General features: G+C 48.3%; 1 protein-coding gene across 4 annotated transcripts in view; it reads left to right on the top strand.

The window, feature by feature from the left end:
- SEPTIN11 (septin 11) overlaps positions 1-22,590 on the top strand; it is a 119,888-nt gene that overhangs the window by 55,540 nt on the left and 41,758 nt on the right. For all 4 annotated transcript variants that reach the window (XM_075929447.2, XM_075929448.2, XM_075929446.2 and 1 more), the window contains exons 2-3: positions 9,262-9,376; positions 21,767-21,962. In XM_075929447.2, coding sequence (XP_075785562.1) covers positions 9,262-9,376; positions 21,767-21,962 — 311 coding nt within the window. The remainder of the gene's footprint in view (positions 1-9,261; positions 9,377-21,766; positions 21,963-22,590) is intronic.

The raw sequence follows: 22,590 nt of genomic DNA, 5'->3' as shown, positions 1-22,590 counted from the left end.
AACTCAACGTGGAATCCCAGGCTGCTGTTTTTTGATTTTAAGTGCTATGTTGAATGGAGCCTCGTTTTCTGCCCTGGCTCGAAGGAAGGTGTGTCAGCCTCTGAAGGTTTGTGCCTCTCTGCCACTTAGTCCTTCTCTCATGCTGCCCAAAGAAACACAGTATTGAAACCAAGAAGATCATTGCTCATCAACGTTTCTATGTTCATTCATTATAGCTACATCACATTCCACTTTCCCAGGAATAATTAAGGATTTTGAATTTTGTCTCATTAGTTAGGTGTCTCCCTTACGCTACAGCTGTTCATGGATCAGGCAAAAATAATTCTAATTAAGGATGTTAAAGACTAGTCGACTATCCGATAGCATTTGCTTATTGGATAATCTTTTGACTACTCGACTAATCGATAGCACTTCCGCATTTCTCCTTTGAAATGTACAAGAGCCCCTGCACATTTCAAAGGAGGAATGCGGAATTCCGCATACAGTCTGGGGCCAGCGGGAAGTCCTGCTGAATCCGGGCTGCACGCAAGTGCCTTCTTCGAAATGCACAAGAGTTCCCCGCTGACCCTGGGCTCCATGGTTTTGTAATGCACAAGAGACCCCTCTGGAGACTCATGTGCATTTCAAAGCAGGTACACTGAGTGCAACCCAGAGTCAGCGAGACTTCCCGCTGGCCCCGGGCTGTAAGGGGAGCTCTGCATTCTTCCCATGAAATGTACAAGGGCGCCAGTAGAGGCTCTTGTATATTTCAAAGGAGAAATGTGGAAGTGCCGATCGGCTAGTTGATGGCAATCCTGTCAACTAGTCAATTAACCGCATTTTAACACCCTTAATTTTAATTGCACCATACAAATGTACGCCCCTATGGGGGGAAAAAAACGTAAAGAAATACAATCCAAGATGGCTAACAACAGAATGCTTAAGAAGTGACTCTGTCCCGAAACTACAGGAAGGACCAATTTAAAAATGAAAATTCCCCTTCATCCGTTCTGTTTCTGTCTTGAGAAGTCTGCAGCACATTAAAATACCTAGATGCCAGAGATGAGAAACGTCAGCGGGTGCAGGCTTGTATAACTGAAATCAGAGTTGCTCCACTGATTTATACCAGCTGAGGATTTGGCTTAGCATGCCCAATGTCACACTTGGGGAAGCACCCAGGTAGTATTCCCTTATTCTCATTCTTAAGGCACGAAGTTAAATTTTGGCAAATGGCCGTGTACTAGACCGTCCCTTAATTCCTGGTCACCTCTCCTCCCAGTTATCAGCATTGGAAGCATGGTTTTTGTTCTGGGTGGGGGATGGGAGTAATACTGGGGATGATGTTAAGCAAGGATAAACTAAATGGACATCCAGACCACCATCAGCACCTTGCGTAGGGATGGATCTGGGTGGTGCATGATTTGCAAGGAGGACATGTCCCCTTGGGATTTGCTGTGGTGATGACGAAAGGGAAAACTTAGGCTGAAGCTCAAGAAGTTTCCTTGCACTGAGTTATCTCTTGCTGGAGGTGGTAGGAAGACACATTCCTAGATGGCTTGGCTTGAACAAAATACTGGAGCATATCATATCAAGGAAAATCCAGGACTGGGAGAGATGGGCTTTTCCATTTAGGAACAAACCTCTGCGCTACAATGGTTCAGTGGAGTCTGTTTTCATCTTTTGAACGACTCTTTTCACATAAGAAAATAGAATGATCCAGATTTTGATCTGAATTGCACCAGCATTAAACTTGACTAATTCCTTTAACTTCTACAGAGAAAACCTGCATTTACCCCAGAATAACCAGGGTCAGAATACTGACCGTTCTTTCTAGCCTGAAAAACCTTATCACAGTAGGCCAGGATTGACAGTTTTCCCTCCCAACAGGAGGCGTTTTTCCGGTGTCCCTTGAACAGGATTTACACAAGTGTCTGTGAGAGCAGAATCTAGCCCCTTGGCTCTAATGTGGCATACATCCCTGCTGCTAATTAAGAGATACGGGAGGCCCTCTGAGTTGGCGTCTTTCTATTTTAAATAGTCGTGCTGTTCCCCACTGAGTGGGTGAATCATCCTCCTGCTCTTCTAATTATGTACCGAAATAGTTGCACTTTCAGCTCCCCTGCAGTGACTTCCTCTTGATGCTGATAAAATCTGAGGCCAGGAGCTCTTTTGCAAAAGAGGTGTTTTTCAGCCCATTTTGCCCCCTCCCTTCTCCAGAGTGGAGGTGGGGCCTGGCAAATAAAGCACATTCGTACTGTTTCCGTGTATGTGCATCAGTGGATGCAGCTTGGCTTGGCTTGTAAATAGCAGCAAAAGCGGGGATGGTAATTCCACACGTGGGTTTTGGCCTCATGGAAGAGCTTACGGTGTTGGTGTGGATTGTTCTGCAGGAAGCAGCTTTCCCCTGGCCTGCTTTTGGGGTGGAGTTTTTGTCTTCATACAGTCCCTTCTCTGCTGGTACTAGTCTATCCTGATCATCCCAAGCGGCCGGCCTGGGCTTCTGGGATGACTGGCTCAATGATCCACACAGCTGGACAGTGATAGACTGCAAAGAACCACTCTGAGGTTCAAAGTGCAGAGCCAGACCCTCACCTGGTATAAATGTTACAGCCCCGGTACCCCAGTGGATCTGTGCTGATTTACCTAGCCAAGGACCTGGCTCCGTGGCTACCTGGTGCCAGAACTTAAATGGTAAAGTGCCTGAAAAAGGACCACACAACCATCTCCAGACTCTCCACATATGGTAACCTCTCCGTCTTCCCCCTCCTCCTCCCCCCAATTTCCTTTACTGGGAGCACTGTAATGGCTTTGGCCCAGATCCTGTCTGTCTGTCTGTCTGTGTCTCTCTCTCTCTCTCTCTCTCTCTCTCTCTCTCTCTCTCTCTCTCTCTCTCTCTCTCTCACACACACACACACACACACACACACACACACACACACACACACACACACACACACACACACACACACACACACACACACTGTTTTCAGGTCCATGCGTCTTCACCTCTGTCCTGCCCCATTTAAAGAACACAGCAACAATCTGACACAACGTAGAGAGGGAAAACGTAGAGAGGGAAATAGATCTAGCTGCTGCTTCTCTCGTTAACCTTAACGCATTGGCTCAGAAACAGGCATCGTGCCAGTATTTTCTTCTCCACTTCTCTTTTTTTTTTCCTCCTCCCCAAATGCAATGGCAGCTAATGTCACATCAGACAGACCTGACCCCTGTGGGATTCCCTGTGCGCAGCAGAATCGGTTGCATTTCCGTACGGTGTGGTCCCGTTGGTCTGGAGGTGCTCGGACTCTGTAGTGGCGGTGGCCCCCTTGGCATCTGGTCCTGGTGAATGCAAAATGACAGAGATTTTTTAGCATACGTCAGAATTGGCTGGCTCCGTGGAGAGTGGCAGCTGATTGACTTTGTGCTCTCCTTGCTGTTGCTGGGAGACAGAGGCTTTGGTTTGCGTGGGGTCTTGGCCCAGCCCCGCATGACCTGAAGGTTCTAGAGTGACCTCGGGCTAGTACCCAGCCTGAGCTCTGACAAATGTTTGGGTTGTCATGGCATTCAGCTCTGGTGGCCCTTTTATTATTGTTGTTGATGGCGATAATCAGGGCTCGACAAATAATTTAATCTCCTCACCCGTGGCGAGTAGATTACAACCCAGAAGAGCCGGCGCAGAGCACAGAACCACGCGAGATCGTGCGGCTGCTGAGCAGGGCTCGTAGCTGCTTGGCGAGCCCTGGCGGCGATGATAATAATAATAATAATAATAATAATAAATAAGTAATTATTATTATTTATTTTGGTAGATAATTACCGTTTCTAGCCCCACCCACCTCCCAAAATGCAATAGAAAAAACCTCTTTTCTGCCTGTTAATATTGCAGCCAATTTCCTAAAATACTCCCAGTAAGGAGCTACAGGGTTGTTGTGGTGAGGAATACAGGCTGCCCCCAACTTGCCATGTGATCAGTTCTGGAGATTGCGTTGCAAGTGGGGGCATTGTAACTCGAGTCCGCATTTATGACAGGGCCGTGTATGCCATCGTAATTGCAGGGATGAGGACGTAAGTCGGATTTTGGCCCCTTCTGCACATACAGAAAAGGCCATAACTCTGGCTGTTGTAAGGCAGGGGCCTCCTGTACTTAATAGCCACCAAGAAAGGTGGGCCAGGACTTAGCCTCCACTGCTTCGTTAAAAACTTAATTCAACAGACTCTTTAAAAATGACTAGCAGCCACAGCATGTTGTTTGCCCCACTTCGTGACAATTTACCTGAACATGATCCCATGCTCCCCTCCCCCACCCCTCCCCGCCGCCATTTGACGTATGCCTGCATAAATAAGGAGCAATAGGAGATGCGTGTGAACTTCAATTAGTTGAATAGCTGAGGGATTCTTCCATTGTGTTGGCAGCGTGCATTGGCTCCTCCCAGAAAAAGGCAGTGGTCCATGTCAGATCCAGCAGATCCCTTGGAGATGCATCAAGATCTTGGGATCCTCCATGAGGCGAGTTGTGTGTGGAGACCCTGTGTCCATGCACTGACTTTGCCTTTCTCTGCTCTTTTGCTGGTAGGGACATTCCTAATTGCCCCTGAAATGCTCTGCCTTAAATGAGATGCTGAGGATGAGCATGAATGAGGAGGAGCTGAGGAGAAAAGGCATGAATGATTCTATGCTGCTGAGGCACTAGAGCAAAGAGTGGTAGACCGACTCCTGCGTTCTGCTGTTTGGGTTTAGGGGGACAAATGAAGAAAAGGCAGCCACTGCCTGTGTGTGTGCCAGCTGTCATGTGTGTGTGTGTGTGTGTGTGTGTGTGTGTGTCTCTCACACACACACACACACACACACACACACACACACACAGAGCCAAGCTTCTAACGGAAATGGCACAGACCCACAGATTTTACATCTGAAGTGCTTGTCCCCACAAACATTAAGGAAGGGGTTTTCAAATGCGCTCAGCCTTCACCTGAACTCGGCTCGTGCTGCCGTCAACTGGCCCTGGCTTCAGTGGGAGTCGGTCAGTGCTGAAAGCCGTGGATCCACCCCTACACCTGAACAGCATGTAACAGGTTTGCTGGCACAGCCGTGTCCGTCATGGGAACCCCTTTGTGTGTCTCTCCATCCCCGCTGGCAAAAACCCTTGTGCAGACAACGTAATACTGGCGAAAACACCCTTTTGCTGGTGCCTTTTGGGCCTCGTTTACACTAGAAAATTAAGTCAGGGTGTGAGAGAGAGCAGTGTAGATAAGTGAAGACTAGGCCTTGCTCTATTCAGGAAACTGGCTTAAGATTCCCTGGCAAGGCTACTCAACGCGTGACCTGTGGCCTGTTTGTTTGCGGCCCACGGGGCGGTTTCGGCTTATGCGGGGCTCAGCACACGGCCTGCTTGTGGGAACACGCTCCACAATGGCAAGGCGTCTCCCAGGAGGGATGAGCATTGAAAGGCACAAGTGGACAGGCTGGCCAGAACAGATGGGTGCAGGGTATCGGCATTTCTAGCCCCCAGAGAGGAGGTTCCAGGGCATTGTGGGAAGTGCTTTGTATTCATGCCCGTCAGTGTGAAAGAAGCTATTTGAATATATTTGCATATATATTTGCATGTACATGCAACCACACTTAAGTTGTGGCCCCGGGCATGTGTTATAAGTATCATTGTGGCCCCCAAGGTTTCCATAGTTGAGTAGCCCTACTTTCGGGGTGTACCCACTGCTAACAGGGTTTGTCAGGGTACCTCTGCCAGTATATCTAGACCATCAAACCCCTGGAGGTGTAGATGTAGCCCCCATCTCTCAGCCCCTAAGCAATAGGGCTTTTGTTTGTTTCTGGTGGGGAATGGGCTTTGGAGAGCCCCATGCCTTGCCCCGGTTGCATAGCAAATCTCTGGCAAATGGGAGAATAGAACACAGAGCAGAAAACAAGGGTGACCCCTAAGAATTAAATTAAACACCATTTCTCTAAGGACTTGATCCAAAACCAGTTGGAATCCATGGAAAGACTCCCATTTAGTTCAACGGACTTTGGATCAGGCCTAGGCTGTACAGGGTTATAATTTAGTAGCAATTTAGTAGTTCCTATGCAAATTTCTGGTATTGGGGGAAAAAAGTAAAGGTCTGAAGTCTGGGACACCCAACTTTTCTTATGGAAACCAGCATGACAGGGAATGACATCTTGTGCTGTTTCACAGAGTTCTGTAATCTGTTCCTGAGCCTTTGCATCCGGGTGATTTGGCAGAAGAGCTAACTAGTGAGGCTGCTTTTTCTAGACTAAAACATAACTAACTGTACAGCTGTTGTGGAAAACTCTAAATATAACATCGGACTTGCTCCAGCTCTTTATCCTGCAAGATCCCTGCTGGTACAATAAATCCTGTGAAAATCTCTGCTGAGGTGTCTTTCGGCTCAGGGTACCCGACCAAGCCAGCAGAGGTAGATGGAGGGGGGTGGTGGAAACTCCTGGTTAAATCTTCCCACAGGCGTAAAGTAAACCTGCAGGAAGACTTGAGTGTGTCTGCGTTAAGTGACTACTTTTCCTTCAAGGCCATGGAATCTGAGACAGGCCTTGCACAGGAAATTGTGCGCCATGCTGAAAAGCCGAGGGGTGACTGCCCCGCTTTCTTACCGTGCAATGCTGTTGCGTGTAAACCAAACCACTCACAGGCCAACACCCGTCTTCCGTGTTGGAACGATGCGTCCAAAGCCTTTGGACGCTGTAGGGGTGTTCTCTGAACAACGTGAGCTATGCCCTGCCGTGGCCCTACAACGATCGCCAGGGCTGACACGCAGAGCGTCCCGTCCTTGTTACGTTGCGGTGCAGATTAGGAGAATTGAGAGAACTCCTTTATCCGTGACGCATGTAACGGAGTAGCGCGCTGGCTTCTCCACTTACTTACATCAGGACTGATGACGTTGAAGTCAAAATCCCAAGCGGCCAGCTGGGGACAGAGACTTCGGCATGATCCACCCAACCCCCCGGTAGAAAGGTTGCAGGGACAGTGGTGAAGATGCTGCCTACAATGGTTCTGCACCAGACGGGCCGTTCCTCTTTCCCCCTACCCCAGACAACTGGGAAACTCTTAGCCGGGTGGAGGTAACCAGCTGCCATAGTCTCTGCATCATGAGAGCTGCACGGTCAGGCCCGCTGATTGTGGTGGGGCAAAGGGGGCAGTTACTCCGGGACCCGGCAATTCAACAAAAGGGCCGGGGGCTCCTAGGGGCAGCGGCAGCTGGAGCTCCAAGCCCTTTAAATTGCTGCCGGAGCGAGTCCCTGAGGGGTGGGATGGGGGCTTAAGCGTAGCGCGGTGCAGAGGCTGGCTGCCCACAGGCCTGCCCCTTCGGCTTGAGGCTCCGCCTCTTCTTGAAGCATGGAGGTGTGGCCCCCCCCTCCCATATCTTGTCCACGGCCCGGCAGCTCTGTTGGCCTCTTCCCACCGTGCACAATGGTCACAGAGCAAGCCAGGGGATCTGGTGTCTCATAGTGGGGGCTCATCTGAGCAGAGCTAAGATTGCAGCTTGGTGGGGGGCAGTCACAACCCCGTTGTCTGACCGTGTGTCTCGCCTCCTGACTTTTTTTCTCTCCTGTGGCCACAAGACTGTCTGAAACTGGGGCACGGAACTTCAGTTTCACCTTCTGCAATCTGCCAGTCACTGGCCCAGAGGAACTGCCTCTTTCTGTGGATTGTGGGGGGGAGCTGTAGATAGCTAGCCCCACAGAAGGGTTGGGTAGAACACACACCCAAGGAAGACACCTGGGCACTGGGGAGCAAATTGAGCCAGAAGAACAGGTGGTTGAGTGTCGTACCTCGGTGTTCTCGTACCCCGGTACCTTCGGTGGTCTGGACTGTCAGTGTCAGCGTCGTCTGGTCAGGGTTGTCCTGGCGCGCTCCTGACAGGACCTCTACTCCGTTGTTAAACTCTCGGCTGTATGCGTAACAATCGGTACTCCCTTTATCTAGAGCCGTGGTCACCAACCAGTAGATCGCGATCTACCGGTAGATCTCAGGGGCTCCAAGAGAAGCTCTTGAGCCCTCTCTGAACTGCGCACCTGTGCAGTGCATTTACATTAGATTGCCTCATGTAATGTAGGCGGGGCTTCAAGGAAGGGGCGGGGCAGTAGATCGTTGCCTGTTCTGAGACTTAAAAAGTGATCTTGGGTGTAAAAAGGTTGGAGACCACTGATCTAGAGTGTTAGACCCTGTGCACTTGGGTCAACACGAGATCTCTGAGAGGCCCCGGAAACGACAGATGCAGGCAAGGTTTGAAATCAATCGAGCAGGTTTGTCAAATGCGAAGCTCTACCAGTTGGTAACAGAGATCAGTACAATGTTACACCACTGGGCACTATGGCCCGCGTTGACAAGGTACCAACACCGGGCAGGCCTATTGCCATATAACAGATACAAACAGCAGTTAGTCAAAGTTAAGCTACTGTGCACTCTGTAAGTTTAGGCAATGACGCCTGCCGTTCAGGCGCCTAGTGCGCCCCCCCCCCCCCCCCCAAGGTCGGCCGGAGAGCACCCTCTGCGGTGTCCTTTTATAGACAGGTACAAACAACTTACATCATTTCTTTACGTACCAGGTTACCACCCTCTGTTGCCTAGTTACCACCCCTCACCTTACGGAAGGGGGGCTTACTTACTATCCTTCATGCTGTCAATTCCGACCTGGTCCTGAACCTAGGTCAGTATGTGCATTAGTTTTTAGGGAGTTTTTGTACCAAGACATTTCTTATTAAGATGTTCCATTACTCCCCTTTGGCTTACAGTCTGTACCCAGTGCCTCCCTGTGTCCTTCCATGCCTGACCTAACTTACACAATTATCAATATGGCTTCTTTCTTGGCTCCTGTGTTACTGAACCAAAGTCTTGCTCACTGGATTGCAGGCCTGTTGCTGTTTCCATGTTGCAGGCCTCTATTTAGGCCTGCTGACTCCATATTACTGACCCTCAACTTACTACAGTTGAGAATCTACTCCGTCCATTACCTCCTGCCATAGACCACTTGGACCAGTGTTTCTTAAACTTTTTAAGACCGAGGAACACCAAATAATATTTTTTTTGAGGGACACCAAGGTCGCCTGGCCCTTTAAGGGCGGCCATTTTGAACTCTTGTTCTCCGGGGCACACCGGTATGCCACGAAACACAGTTTAAGAAACACTGACCTGGGCTAACGGGGGACAGTGTTATTCTCTCCTTTGAGAGTGCCAGAGATTCCTATAACTTGGACCTGCATGCGCGGTTGCTTGGCATCTTGGTTACAAATATTTCTGTTTGGGTTTTTCAGAACGACGAGCTTCGAAACCTCTCCCTCTCTGGCCATGTGGGCTTTGATAGTCTTCCAGATCAGCTGGTCAACAAATCCACCTCGCAAGGGTTCTGCTTCAACATTCTTTGTGTTGGTAAGCGATGCTGCGCGGCTAAACAAATTGGCTTTTCACATCAAGACAGCCGTGACAAGAAAATTAATAATTTAAACAGAGGCTGGGGGGTGTGTGTCTGAGAGAGAGTAAATTAAAATCCAAAAACAAAATCCTCCCTTCCATTCGATAAACCAATAGGTTGAGTGTTCTAAAAGGCACTGTTTTTAATCAATTTTTCCATTTGTAATTCAGTTATTTCCTAAAGAAATGTGAATTTGCACTGGGTGCATAATTAAAACAAGTTGATTTACAACTAAATAGTCTTTACGCTAGCAGTGGTAGGTCCTTTTCTTACCTGGGTGGGTATGGCTGTCACTATATACATTTCTTTAAGTAAATTTATAGCTTTAATATTGTCTGATTCTTTCTTGAACGTGTTAGCATGATAGAAAATAGTGAGTGCTATATATTGCTTATTCACTAGCTAATTAACTTTTTGCTCATGATTTGTGTCAAGCTGTGTTAAGATGGTAATTGGAATTGAATTAAACACACAAACCAGCATTTATTTTTTGTGTTTGAAGAGATTATAATATGGTTAGGCCTTAATATATTTTGTATTAAATGCAGATTTAATTTTAAACAAGTTTATTTTTTAAACAATAAATTTAAATAATTAAAAATTGATTTTCCCACCTCATTCTTCTCCCCGATAGTTGATTTTTATTCACCTGAAGGAAACTAGTAGCATTTTCCCCTTTTTTCCTTTTAAAAACATTATTATTCACTAGCAGAATTACTTGGTGTTACTTGGGTCCTTCAGAAGAGGCGGCTGGCAGTGTGGGGGTAAAGGAACTGGTGGGGGGGAGGGGAGGATTTCAGGGAACAGGGTGAGGTCAGGCTGGCTTGTCCCCGAGATAAGTGGCTTGTCTCTGGGTTGGCCCTGGCTGCTGAGTTCTCTCTGGGTCCAGCCCATATAGGCTTCCTGCTGGTGTTCTCTGGGTCAGGCAGGGGAGCAGCAATGTGGCTAGCAGCTGCTCCTTGAGGCTGGCTGGCGGGGTGGGTGCTGCCAGCCAGCGACTGCTTGCTTGGGACTTGCTGCCGCCCTGTGGTCATGGGTGAGTATAACTGTGTCTGCTCTCGCACCCCTTCTTTTCTGTTTGATATGAAACAGTCACATTCCAGGCACATCCCACTGTCCTGGAGGACCAACCCCTGATATTGCTTTAAGTTAGGATAAGAGGAAACTGCCTACCAAATTTGATGGCCCTTGCACGTCTGGTTTAGGAGAAGTTCTTAAGCCAACGGACTCATGAACATTTAGACAGATGCACATTTCTAAAATATATACAGTAAACTTCCGATAATCCGTCACCTTTAGGACCCAGGGGGTGCCGGACTATCAGATATGCCGGACTATCGGAAGGGGGGGCTATGAGGGGTCTGGCCCCAGACCCCTCATAGCCCCCCCTTCTGATAGTCCGGCTCTGCCCCAGGCATCCCTGATTCAGCTGCTGCTGGACAGTTTCAGTTTCAGCAGCTGCTGGACAGTTTCAGTTTCAGCAGCGGCTGACTTGGGGATGCCTGGGGCAGAGCAGCTGGAATGCTGCTGGGTTTGTCTGGTAGCGCCGACCCTTGGCGCAGGGAGACCAACCCGGCAGCACCCCAGCTGCTCTGCCCCAGATGTCCCCAAGTCAGCCGCTGCTGAAACTGATCAGCGGCTGACTCCAGGAAGCCCGAGGCAGAGCTGCTCTGCCCCAGGCTTCCTGGAGTCAGCCGCTGGTCAGTTTCAGCAGCATCTGAATCAGGGCGCCTGGGGCAGAGCAGCTTGCGGGGCTGCCAGGTTGGTCCCACAGCGCCGAGGTGCAGCGCTACTGGACCAACCCGGCAGCACCCCAGCTGCTCTGCCCCGGTCGTCCCCAAGTCAGCTGCTGCTGAAACTGATCAGTGGCTGACTCCAGGAAGCCAGAGGCAGAGCTGCTCTGCCCTGGGCTTCCTCGAGTCAGCTGCTGGTCAGTTTCAACAGCAGCTGAATCGGGACACCTGGGACAGAGCAGCTGGGGCTCTGCTGGGTTGGTCCCTGCAGCGCCGCACCTCGGCGCTGCGGGGACCAACCCGGCAGCACCCCAGCCGCTCTGTCCCAGGTGTACCCAAGTCAGCTGCTGCTGAAACTGATCAGGGGCTGACTCCAGGAAGCCCGGGGCAGAGCAGCTCTGCCTCGGGCTCCTGTAGTCAGCCGCTAGTCAGTTTCAGCAGCGGCTGAATCGGGGACAGCTGGGGTGCTGCCGGGTTGGTCCCGCAGCCCCGAGGGGCAGCACTACGGTACCTACTCGGCAGCACTCCAGCTGCTCTGCCCCCGGTTTCCCCGATTCAGCCGCTGGTCAGTTTTAGCAGTGGCTGAATCCGGGAAGCTGTGGGCAGAGCAGCTCCAATGGTCCGGCTGCCCGGAGCATTTCTGGGTTCCTGATGGTGCCGGACCATCAGATGCCAGACCATTGGAGTTTTACTGTAGATAGATTATTCAAACGTCTGAAATTTGAAAATATAGTCCAACTTTAGGGCCTTCCAGAAAGAAACACCTGCTTTGTAGACAATTGTGCTGTGTGCGGCTCTGTTTTTAAACAAATGAAACTCACAACCACCCTGAAGTCTGATCCAGTACATACATATTTCTTACTCTGTGTTAGGAGCTGAATGTTGTGGCTGGAAAAATAAAATGTGCAATACATGCAGGTATATGACTTTGGACTTTGAATCCCTCCATTGGCTCCCTCTCCACTTCCTCTGTCAAATTCAGATTCTTTGTTGCATCTTTATCATTATTTGTATTACCATAGCAAAGAGTTGGGGACTGGGGCAGTGTGCCCTCTAATTTTTTCCATTTATGTGCAGAATAAGTTTTATGTGCACTGAGGCATTTGCAGCCGTGCACCACCTATACAAACATGCTGTGAGCACTCTGCTACTCAGCTGGGAGACATTGGAATCTCTTCTGGGTGGCTGCCCAAGCTTTCAGTTTACAGGGAGACAACAGATAGTTGCTAGGGATGTAAACAGGTAACAAGTTACCTGGTAAGCACAGTCCTTACTTGCTGGTAAACAGTTAACTGGTGCCCAGCTACACTGTGAGCGGGGGACTGCTCTCTTCAGGCCAGCAGCCCTGTGGTTAACCACGATACAATTTTTATCAGTTACATGGCTAATATTTTATATATTTTTTTACATCCCTAATGGTTGCAGATAGACTTGGGGCATAACAGGGAAACAGTGAGACGCTAATCTATTGGTCTGCGTGGCAATGATCTCATAAGAACATAAGAACGGCCGTACTGGGTCAGACCAAAGGTCCATCTAGCCCAGTATCCTGTCTGCCGACAGTGGCCAGCACCAGGTGCCCCAGAGAGGGTGGACCGAAGACAATGATCAAGCGATTTGTCTCCTGCCATCTCTCTCCAGCCTCTGACAAACAGAGGCCGAGGCCAAGGACACCATTTTATCCCCTGGCTAATAGCCTTTTATGGACCTAACCTCCATGAAATTATCTAGCTTCTCTTTAAACTCTATTATAGTCCTAGCCTTCACAGCCTCCTCTGGCAAAGAGTTCCATATACCAGTGGGCCGTGGCCTTCCTCTTGTGCTACCTCTTTGAGGATAATTAATTCCTACTGAAAAACCGACATTGTGAAAGAATAGAGATTACCCTTCCCTGCATATCTGCCCCTCCCTCCTTGTGGACATTTGCCTGATTAATTTATTGATTGGTTTTGGTGATGTTGCTGTTCCTGTCTGTGGCAGAAATGCCAGCTGCCTCCATGTGTGTCAGCTTCTCCCCCCAGTGCCTGCTGCTTTCCTCATTCAAGTCCCTCCCGCAAACCTATGGGGAGCTGAGGAGCCTTCTGATGTTGCACATGGGTGCCTTGTGCATGCACATCTGCTAACTTGATACTGTTTAGCCCAGACATGGTCAGGGTCCGATGCCAGTTAGCCCATTGTGCTGTTCCCTTGCCCCACAACCTGCCTGCCTTTAAATCGTGCATCGTGGATGGAGCTGTGTTAAGCCTGGAAAGTGCCCGATATGCTTTGAACACGGCTGAAACCTCAGTAGTCCTGAGGGGGGGAACTGACCTCCAGCAACACATGCAGGCTTTGGGCCTGCTCCTGCCAACACTGACAGATGAGCTGCTCCGTACTTGGGACAAAAGCCAATGGATTTCTCATGGGTCTGTATGTTTTGGGGCGGGGTGGGAATGTAACCTGCTTGCAGTGAACCTGGTTCTGTTATATTAAGGCCCTATTCCAGTGTTTCTTAAACTGTGTTCTACTGCAGAGAACAGAGTTCAAAATGGCCACCTTTAAAGGGGCAGGCTTTTTTGTGTGTGGGTGTGTGTGTGGGTGGGTGGAGGGGGCTCAACATCTTTTCCCCGACCATTTTTTTTTCCTCAACAAAAAATCCTTGGTGTTCCACATTTAAAAAAAAAATTGTTTGGTGTTCCTCAGTCTTAAAAAGTTTAAGGAACTCTACCCTATTCCATCACGCTGGCAATGCCAGGGCTTTTATGGTGGGTGTCAAGGAGAATCAGACTTGCCACCTTTTCAGTGTTGTATTTACTCTGAGCACTGTGCGTATGGCAGCTGTGTTCACTTTCCTTAGTCTGTTCCTCCCAGGTATTCAGAGTGAAATCCCAAATTCTATTATCCAGGAGAGAGACACATCTGAGAGTTGGAAACACTCTCCCCTCCCCCAGTGATTAGTAGTTTCAAATTACACCAGATTTAAAAAAAAATTACATAACTCAAGTGTCAAATCAGTTTTAACATCTTGGTTGTCCTCAAGATCTTGTCATCGCAAATGTCTCAAACACTGAATGCACTTCTGTGGGCAAACAAAACGCTTCTCTTGGCAGAGCATTGCATGAACTATTTCCATTGCTCATCTGTCAAAGCAAAACGTCTTTTCTTTTCTGATTCAGGATGTTAGGTTTATACTTTTTTTTAAATGCATTGACTGGGGTTTTCATGGCATGTTTAGAATACTCTCCACAGTGCAGTCTCAGCTATCAGAAATGCACATCTGGCTAACCCGACTAGACTCCCCTCACTGCATTCGGTCGTCAGGAGTTAGACAGGAGAGATGAGCGTGGAGAAATACAACCACAGCAAACAGCCATCACGTGAGCCAGTTGCAGCATGAAGCTGTTTAAAATTCAGCAGGGAGCTTCCCCATTAACAAGCAAGTGGCTGATTAAAATGGCATCAATTGGTTGCTTTTTTTTTTTCTCCTGTGGTCAACATGCCTCCCATGACTCAGTTTGTCTTTAACGGAGCAACTCGCTTCCCGCTTTTTCTTTTTCAAAATGTGCTAGTCGACTTTTGTTAAGCTCCACGTAGAAATTTCACGCCCGCAATTGCTGCTTTTGTCCAAAGGAAGGAAGGGAGGGGGGAAAAAAGTGGAATCTCAATTTGCTTCTGCGTGGTGACGTAACACGTCTGTGGTGTGTGTTGCCCAAGTGCCTCTGAGCCACAGAGAACAGCCTGCAGTGAGGGGAATGTTTGCTTTAGCAGCTCGCCACGCCAGAGGTTTACAATAGATCTGTTTAATAATAGTAATTGCATGCACAGTCCATTCCTCATGGGGACCACAGCGGTCTGTGGCTACGAAAGAGAGACAGATTTTTTAAAAGCATTATTGGTTTGCTGGGGTCCCAAGCTGCTCCCGGTGTAGAGACAGTACTGCTTGCCAGCTGTAGCAATCTGAGAGACTGGCAACCAAAATCAAGCAGGGTGCGAAGCAAAAGGCAAAGCTGTATGGCTCTGAGAATGAACCGATTTTCCGGCTCCCTATGGATCTTGCAATTTTCCAGGCTAGGAGTGCCTTGAAAACCAGCATTTCTCCTAGGGATGTTAGATAGTGATTAATTGAATAGTCGTGTCACCGCACAACGTATTATCAGTTACACGACTATTCAACAGTCCCCCGGGGTGGGGCCAGCAGGCAGTGCGCTCCCAGTCCCCCTCTTGGGAAGCTGCTCACTCCCGCTGCCCTAGGCTGCTGCCTCTGATACAGAGGCAGTCGTGCACGGCACCATCAGCCTCTGTCCTAGGGTGTCAGCTTCCTGCAGACAGGATCTGCACCGGCATCCCACAGAGCAGCCTCTGTCCGTGGCAGCCTCCCCTGCCTCCGCACCTCGCTGCTGCCTCTGACTGGAGGAGGGGTGGGCAGCGACTTGTGTGAGCTAATATGTGCAGGAAGCTGGCTTGCAAGCCGGCTTATTGCGTATCCAGCTCCTGCCTGCCTGCTTCACTTTATAAGGTGCTGCTTCTATATCCAAGGTAGGAGCGCTAGGGCAGGGACTGAGGCAGACAGCTCCGTGGAGGGATGCAGAATACATGGAGTACATAAGATTAACCAATAAGCCTAGGATGGCATCCCTAATTTCTAGCCTGGATTAAAGCGATCACTGATCCTGCTAGCCGTGGGCTTTTAGACGCTGGTCCAGATTTAAATATTGAGAGTTTTAAGCCTGCAAGTTTCCTTTCCTTATCTGAATAGCTTTGCAAACACCGAGACTTTATTCCTATATCCTGTGAGTCAATGCAAGAAAACCAGGAATTGTGGCATTATTCCAGTGAGAAAATAATAGGACTTAAATTACTAGGTGTAGGTATCTTGGGCTCCCTTGATGGAAGGAAGTCTATGGCTAGGGGCAAATGGTTCTGCTAGAAAGCTGAGCGTGCTCAAAGTAGGGATGTTAAATATCGGTTAATTGAATAGTTAATTAACCTTATAAATTCGTATGAATTACTCAAGTATTTTATAGTTCCTGGGGGTGGGGCCGGCCCTGCTCCCAAGGAGCCCCTGGCCACTGCATGCTGCTGCCTCTATATCTGAGGCAACAGTGTGGGGTGCCAGGCAGAAGTTGGTCCATGAGGGGAGCCAGTTTAAAAACCAGTCCCCCTGGAGGACCTTGCCTCGGATACGGGGTGGCAGCAGCCCCTGTCTGGGGAAGGAGTCTGAGCTCCTGGACCCAGCATGAGCCAGAACTGAGCCAGGCTGCCTCCCTGCCTGGCTCCTAATAACACTTTAGAGCAGGAGCAGGTCCTGGACCCATTGCAAGCCAGGACCCATTGCATAGCTGCTGGCCAGCCTGCTAAAAAATGTACTGGCTAGGGCAGGGGGAAATGCATGAAGTCTACAGCAATGACCTATAAGCATTTGCTGATTGGTTAATCCACTACGCCAGTGGTCCCCAACCTTTAGAGGCTGCCGGGCGCCAGAGGGCGGGGACACATGCACGCGCCCCCCCTCCCCCCCATAGCCGCGTGCTCGGGGGCGGGGCCACCCCATAGCCACGTGCTCGGGGCCGGCGCTCCTCCCAAGCGCCGCGCTCCCGGGGCCGGCACTCCTCCCGCCCTGCAAGCGCCACGTGCCCAGGGCCGGCGCCCCCCCCGCCCTGCCAGCGCCGCGCGCCAGGGGCGCGAGCGGCCAATTCGCAGTGCTCCTGGGGCTGGCGCTTACCATGCGCCCGGGCCGGCTCCGGCACCGTGTATGCACCACGTGCCCGGGGCCAGGCCAGCCCCGAGCACTTGGCGGGCATGGGCACCGTGTTGGGGACCACGGCACTACGCTATTACATCCCTAGCTCAAATCAGCCTTGTTAGGTTGGAATGAAACCCAGCTTATACAAGGTCCAGCAGCATGGTGTGATTCCAGCCTGGAACAGCTCTGCAATTGGGGACCCATCCTTAGAGCACAGTGATTGTCGTCTGGACGTACCCCTGGGACATAGTGTGAGTGTCGGTGCAACATGCACGGCTGTTGTGGTTGCCAACATTTCTTTCCATAGTCCAGGCAAACTGAGGCAAGGATCGCTTGAAATAAGAGGACACCGTGTTACTAAATGAGAAAGGAGAGTACCATCGCAAATAAGAGGTCCTTACTGTAAAAACAGGCAGATTGTCTTTGGTTATTAAATGCAAACAGCGATCACAGAAGTGTGAATCTTTGCTGCTGGGCTCTCTTACAAGGAGTTCTCATATTACCACCTTCATTTTCATGAGGACACCATTCCTTTGTACTGCCTTCCATCAAGGTATCTTCGTGGTGACCCGAAGACAAATTGGGCTCCCCATACCCTTTTTGCTAGTTGTTTTCTCTGACAACATACGCTCGATGTGCAGCGGCAGTCAAAAAAGCAAACCGAATATTGGGAATCATTAAGAAAAGGATAGAGAATCAGACAGAAAATATCTTATCGCCTCTATATAATTCCATGGTACGCCCACACCTTGAATACTGCATGCAGATGTGGTCACTTCATCTCGGAAAAAGATATCTCAGCATTGGAAAATATTGCCAGTGGGCGGGGGGCTGTTCCAGCCCCCACTGGTTTGACCGTTGGTGCTTACCAGTTAACCGTTCACATCCCTACCCTGGCATGCTGTGAAATAACTAGTGCAGTGGTCACAAGAATGAAAGTTAAGCATTTGAGAGAAGAGATTTATAGTCATCTTTTTACATTCTTGATTTCCGTGATTTATAGCTTCTAGTTTAGTTTTTATCAATACTGACTTACTGTTAAGTTCCAGGGCTAACGTTTTGTTTAAAGGAATTCTTTGATAACGAATGTGTGAGTGCTCATAATGAGCAAGCTTCGAAGCTCTCAGCAAAACCGGAGAAGACCAGACAAGCAGAAAAACAGTTTCAAGAACTAAACTCAAAAAGAAACCTTCCATCTTTCTATGCACATCAGGCTTGGAAGGATTCAGATTTCACTGAACACATGCAAACCGGTGAAAAAATATTTCTATCAGTGACCATTAAAATTTACATGTAGGTAAAGTAAGAAAAATGCTGCTTGAGAACTTAGTTTGATTTGATATTTATTTTGTATATTTTGATGGGATGTGGTTGGTTTGTGTGCTAATGGTTATAAACAGGGCTCGCCAAGCGGCTGTTCCTCGGGCAAGTAGATTACGCTAATTGTCGAGCCCTGGTTATAAAGATCTAATTTTTTTAATCCTAACATCTCTGGCTGTTAAATCATTGTTGTACGTTCCTCCCCTTAACTTTGGCAACTGTGAATATTAAAATAACTGTTTAAATAAAAGTATATTAACTTTCAGAATTATAAAACAATAAATCAAATTCTGACCAGACTAATCATAAATTGGATAAAACCTCACAAGCCCCATTTTTAGTATTTATAATCCTTTGCCTTTAAATTACCTTGAAAAATTAATTTGCTTTTCTTATGTGTCTATATGGTAGTTTTCTTGTGAAGGCCTCAATCGTGCAGTTAAATCTACATCCAGACCCTGAACCTACACAAAGCCCCATCAGCTTCAAACAACATAATTACTGATTTCCGTGGGTTTCAATATGAATGCAGGGGATTGCCTGCTTTGATTTCCACAACCGGGAATAGACCAGTAATGTATATCTCCCCCTTCCCCCCCGCACTGTATACCATCTAGTATGGTATGATGAGAGAGACTTAGAGTTTGTAGATTTAAACAAACCCTTCAATTTACTAATCTTATTTTAAAAGAAATTCATTTACCAGTGGTGAATTTCAAATCAATAAAACTGAAATAATTTAAAAAGTTTGTTATATGTTCAGGTATTTTTACACTTTTGCCTTTCAAATTGGACAATGAAAATTAAGTCTCTTAATTTGTATGGATTGTTTCATTATTGGGTTTATGACACTATGGTGATTTAGTCTGAAAAATACTGCAAGGGGACTGAATTTATTGTATGTTTGTCTAATGCGACAGCTTCCACTTGAATTTAACATTTAAAAAAAAAAGTGTATAAATCTGAGTTGGGAAGGTTCCTTTGCCTTGTTTCTTTAAAAGAAAAATGCGAAACTAGTGTCAGGCTCAGGATTTTAAGAGGGAATTTAAGCACAGTCCTTTCTCAAGATAACGTTCTAAATGCTTTCACATTCTTTTGAATGCCAAAGTTGTGTACGAGTTGCGAGTATTTGGGATGTGCACGTTCTGAATACAGTCTATGAGGAAAGAATTAATTACTTCTTCACGAGCCTGTAGAGAGGATATTACATAATTTGTCCAGCTTAAAAATAATCAGCGAGGGCAGAAGAATGCACAAAAGAAAAGGGTACCCAGGAAAGTAGGACTTGCTATGTTTACATCTTGTGCCTAGTAGGCCTAATTACCTTCCTCTATTGCTGGCAGATTCCTGCTCCTTCAGCGGAAAGTGACCTTTGCTTTCCCTCATCTGGAGAACTCATCTGCTCCGTTGATCAATGCTGCATGTTTCAGCACGTGCAGTAACCCTTTCTGTCCTACCCAGCCTACCAGACTTCTGATCTTTCCTCCTCTAAGTACGCCTCCTCCAGGAGGGCTACGAGCCCCAGTTAGCTCTCTCTCCCCACCCCAAGCCTATGTCTAGACTGCAAGCCTCTTTCGAAAAAGAGCGTCTAGACTGCAAGCGGAAATTTCGAAAAAGCAAGCCGCTTTTTCGAAAGAAAGCAGCAAGTGTGTCTGGATGCTCTCTTTCTAAAAAGCTCTGTTGGCATTCAAGAATGCCTTTTTTCGAAAGAGCACTTTCGAAAAAAGGCGTTCTTCCTCGTGAAATGAGGTTTACCGCCGTCGAAAGAAAAGCCGTGTTCTTTCGATTTAATTTCGAAAGAACGCGACTGTAGTCTAGATGCAGGTGAAGTTTTTTTTCGAAAAAAGGCTACTTTTTTCGAAAAAAACCCTGAGTCTGGACACAGCCCAAGAGAGGAGGTAACAAAATTGTTGTCGGAATATATATTTATTAGCCCTCTGACCCTCCCCAAAATGATGTGCTTCATGCTGCTGGTATCAGTGGTATCCCATCCAGTGTCTGTACATGGTTCATAACTGTAAATGTGACCCAGTGGTAGGTAGGTGTGTGCCCTGGGACTGATCCATGCTGTACGGGAATCGGTTACGGTTCTCAGCTACATAGCCTGGCTCAGGCCGCAGAAATTCATCCTCCTAGATCTACCTGATGTCTGCCATACTGGCGGCCCTCACATAGTCGAAGCCGAGCTTCCTTTGCTCAGAAGTTCTATGTAGACTGGAGTTGCCAACTGTGGTCAGACGTATTCCTGGAGGTTTCACCACGTGAAAGATTAACTGTTAATTTCCAGAGACTCCAGGGCAATCCTGGAGCGTTGACAACCTTAAGATAGTCCTATGATGTGTATATTGTACAGGTCCCCCTCAGTGCCCGACCTGAAGTCTGTTACAATCCCGTAAATGAGTCACAGCTCAAACTGTTGCAGCGCTTGCTTTTAGCTCTGAAAGTCCTCCGTTCAATCTGAGAGAGCTGGCCAAGATGGCAGCCATCTTAGAAGGTGTGTAGGCCTGTAGAGCGTATCTCACTGTCGGAAAACCAGCCATTCTGATTTTGGTGCTACAGAAGTAACAGTGACTCGCTCGCGCTCTCTGTGAAGAGCACTTGGGACAGAATGGGAGGGGGCGGAGTGATCGTTGGCTCTAATGCTGTGGTCACCAACCAGTAGATCGTGAGCTACCGGTAGATCTCAGGGGCTCTAAGAGTAGCTCTTGAGCCCTCTCTGTACTGCGTGCCTGCGCAGTACATTTACATTAGATTTCCTCATTTGAGGAGCAGCTACTCACTGAGCAACAACACAGGTGAGTAGCTGCGAGGAATGGTGGGAGCTGGGAGGCCGGGAGGGCTGAAACACCCCAGCAAGCTGACTGTGGCTTTGTGAAAGAGGCTGCCCCGCGCTCCAGCTGATCGGTGGCTTCTCCTCTGCGCCTGCCCACATGGAGCTTGGTGCACCCAGGCTGAGTGCCATGGCCAGCTGGCCGGGCAGCCGCTTCTCTTCCCTCCAGCCCAGCTGCCCTGCGCTCAGCCCAGGGAGGCTGCGTCTAGCTCCAGCTGTGCTGGAGCAAGCTTCCCAGGCTGAGCGCAGGATCACAGATGCCCATCTGATGGACTGTATACGACTAGCAATCTCAGACTACAACCCAGACTTCAAGACACTGGCAGATACTGTTCAGTCACAGGTGTCACACTGAGACTTTGTTATTGGAAAAAAAACTATATAATTATCAATACTTGATTTTAGATTTACAAAATAGCAGAGAACAAAATGTATAATTGTAAATGCTTCATTTGACATTTAAATAGCATGAATTAAAAACAGACCATTTATTTCATAACTATAAACGTGATTTTAATTTTATATATTGCATAATTTAAAAATAAACTGTTTAACAGTGTATAAGGGCTGGGGATAGCAAGTGATGGACAGGAGACTAGAGAGGGCGGGGCTTCAAGGAAGATGTGGGGCTTCAAGGAAGGGGCGGGGCAGTAGATCTTCGCCTGTTCTGAGACTTAAAAAGTGATCTTGGGTGTAAAAAGGTTGGAGACCACTGCTCTAACGCATCCTCTTGTCTGCTCAGGTGAAACCGGCATTGGCAAGTCAACGTTAATGGACACTCTGTTTAACACAAAGTTTGAAAGTGACCCGGCCACCCACAATGAGCCTGGCGTGAGGTTGAAAGCAAGAAGCTATGAACTGCAGGAGAGCAACGTTCGTCTGAAGCTGACTATTGTTGACACGGTTGGATTTGGAGATCAGATTAATAAAGATGACAGGTAAAGTTGGTTTTGCATAGGAAAAGGATTAATTCATCTTGAAGAGGGAAGGGCTTGGCCCTACTATGGGAATGATATCTAGTATCCAGTGCCCTTGAGGCCTGCAGCGTCAAAAACCCGGTGCTGTAGTTATAGTTGGGTTTAGTGGTACGGGACAGGGACTCCACAGAACCAGGATTATTTCTGCATTTGCCACAGACCCGTGTGACCTTACACGAGTCCTTTGCTCTCTGTGGGTCTACACAGCAAAGAAAAACACATGGCTGGCCCATGCCAACCGACTCAGGCTTGCAGGGCTGTTTAATTACTGAGTAGACTTCTGGACGTGGGCTGGAGTCTAGGCTGTGGGAGCAATGAAACAGCCCCATGACTCCACGTTGGCTGGCACAGGTGTCTAGTTGCTGTGTAGACCTCCCCTAAGCGTCTGTCTCCTCCCACCCCTTGTCGGTTTAGAATGCAAGCTCTTCAGGGCGGAGACTATATTTTCTTAAGTGCAGGTGCAATGCTGGAGTATAAGGAAGTGCCGATTCCGATTGGGGGCCTCTACGCACTGCTGTAATCGAAATAATAATGCAGAATAAAGCAGTGCATGGTGGAGATTTATTGTGCCAAGCAAAAGTTGAATTGC

Source organism: Pelodiscus sinensis, chromosome 4 (genome assembly GCF_052426305.1).
Source record: "Pelodiscus sinensis isolate ZL-2025 chromosome 4, ASM5242630v1, whole genome shotgun sequence".
In the NCBI taxonomy this organism is placed as follows: Eukaryota; Metazoa; Chordata; order Testudines; family Trionychidae; genus Pelodiscus; species Pelodiscus sinensis.
Note: the sequence above shows the minus strand (reverse complement) of the source record. Positions and strands in the feature narration are given on the sequence as shown.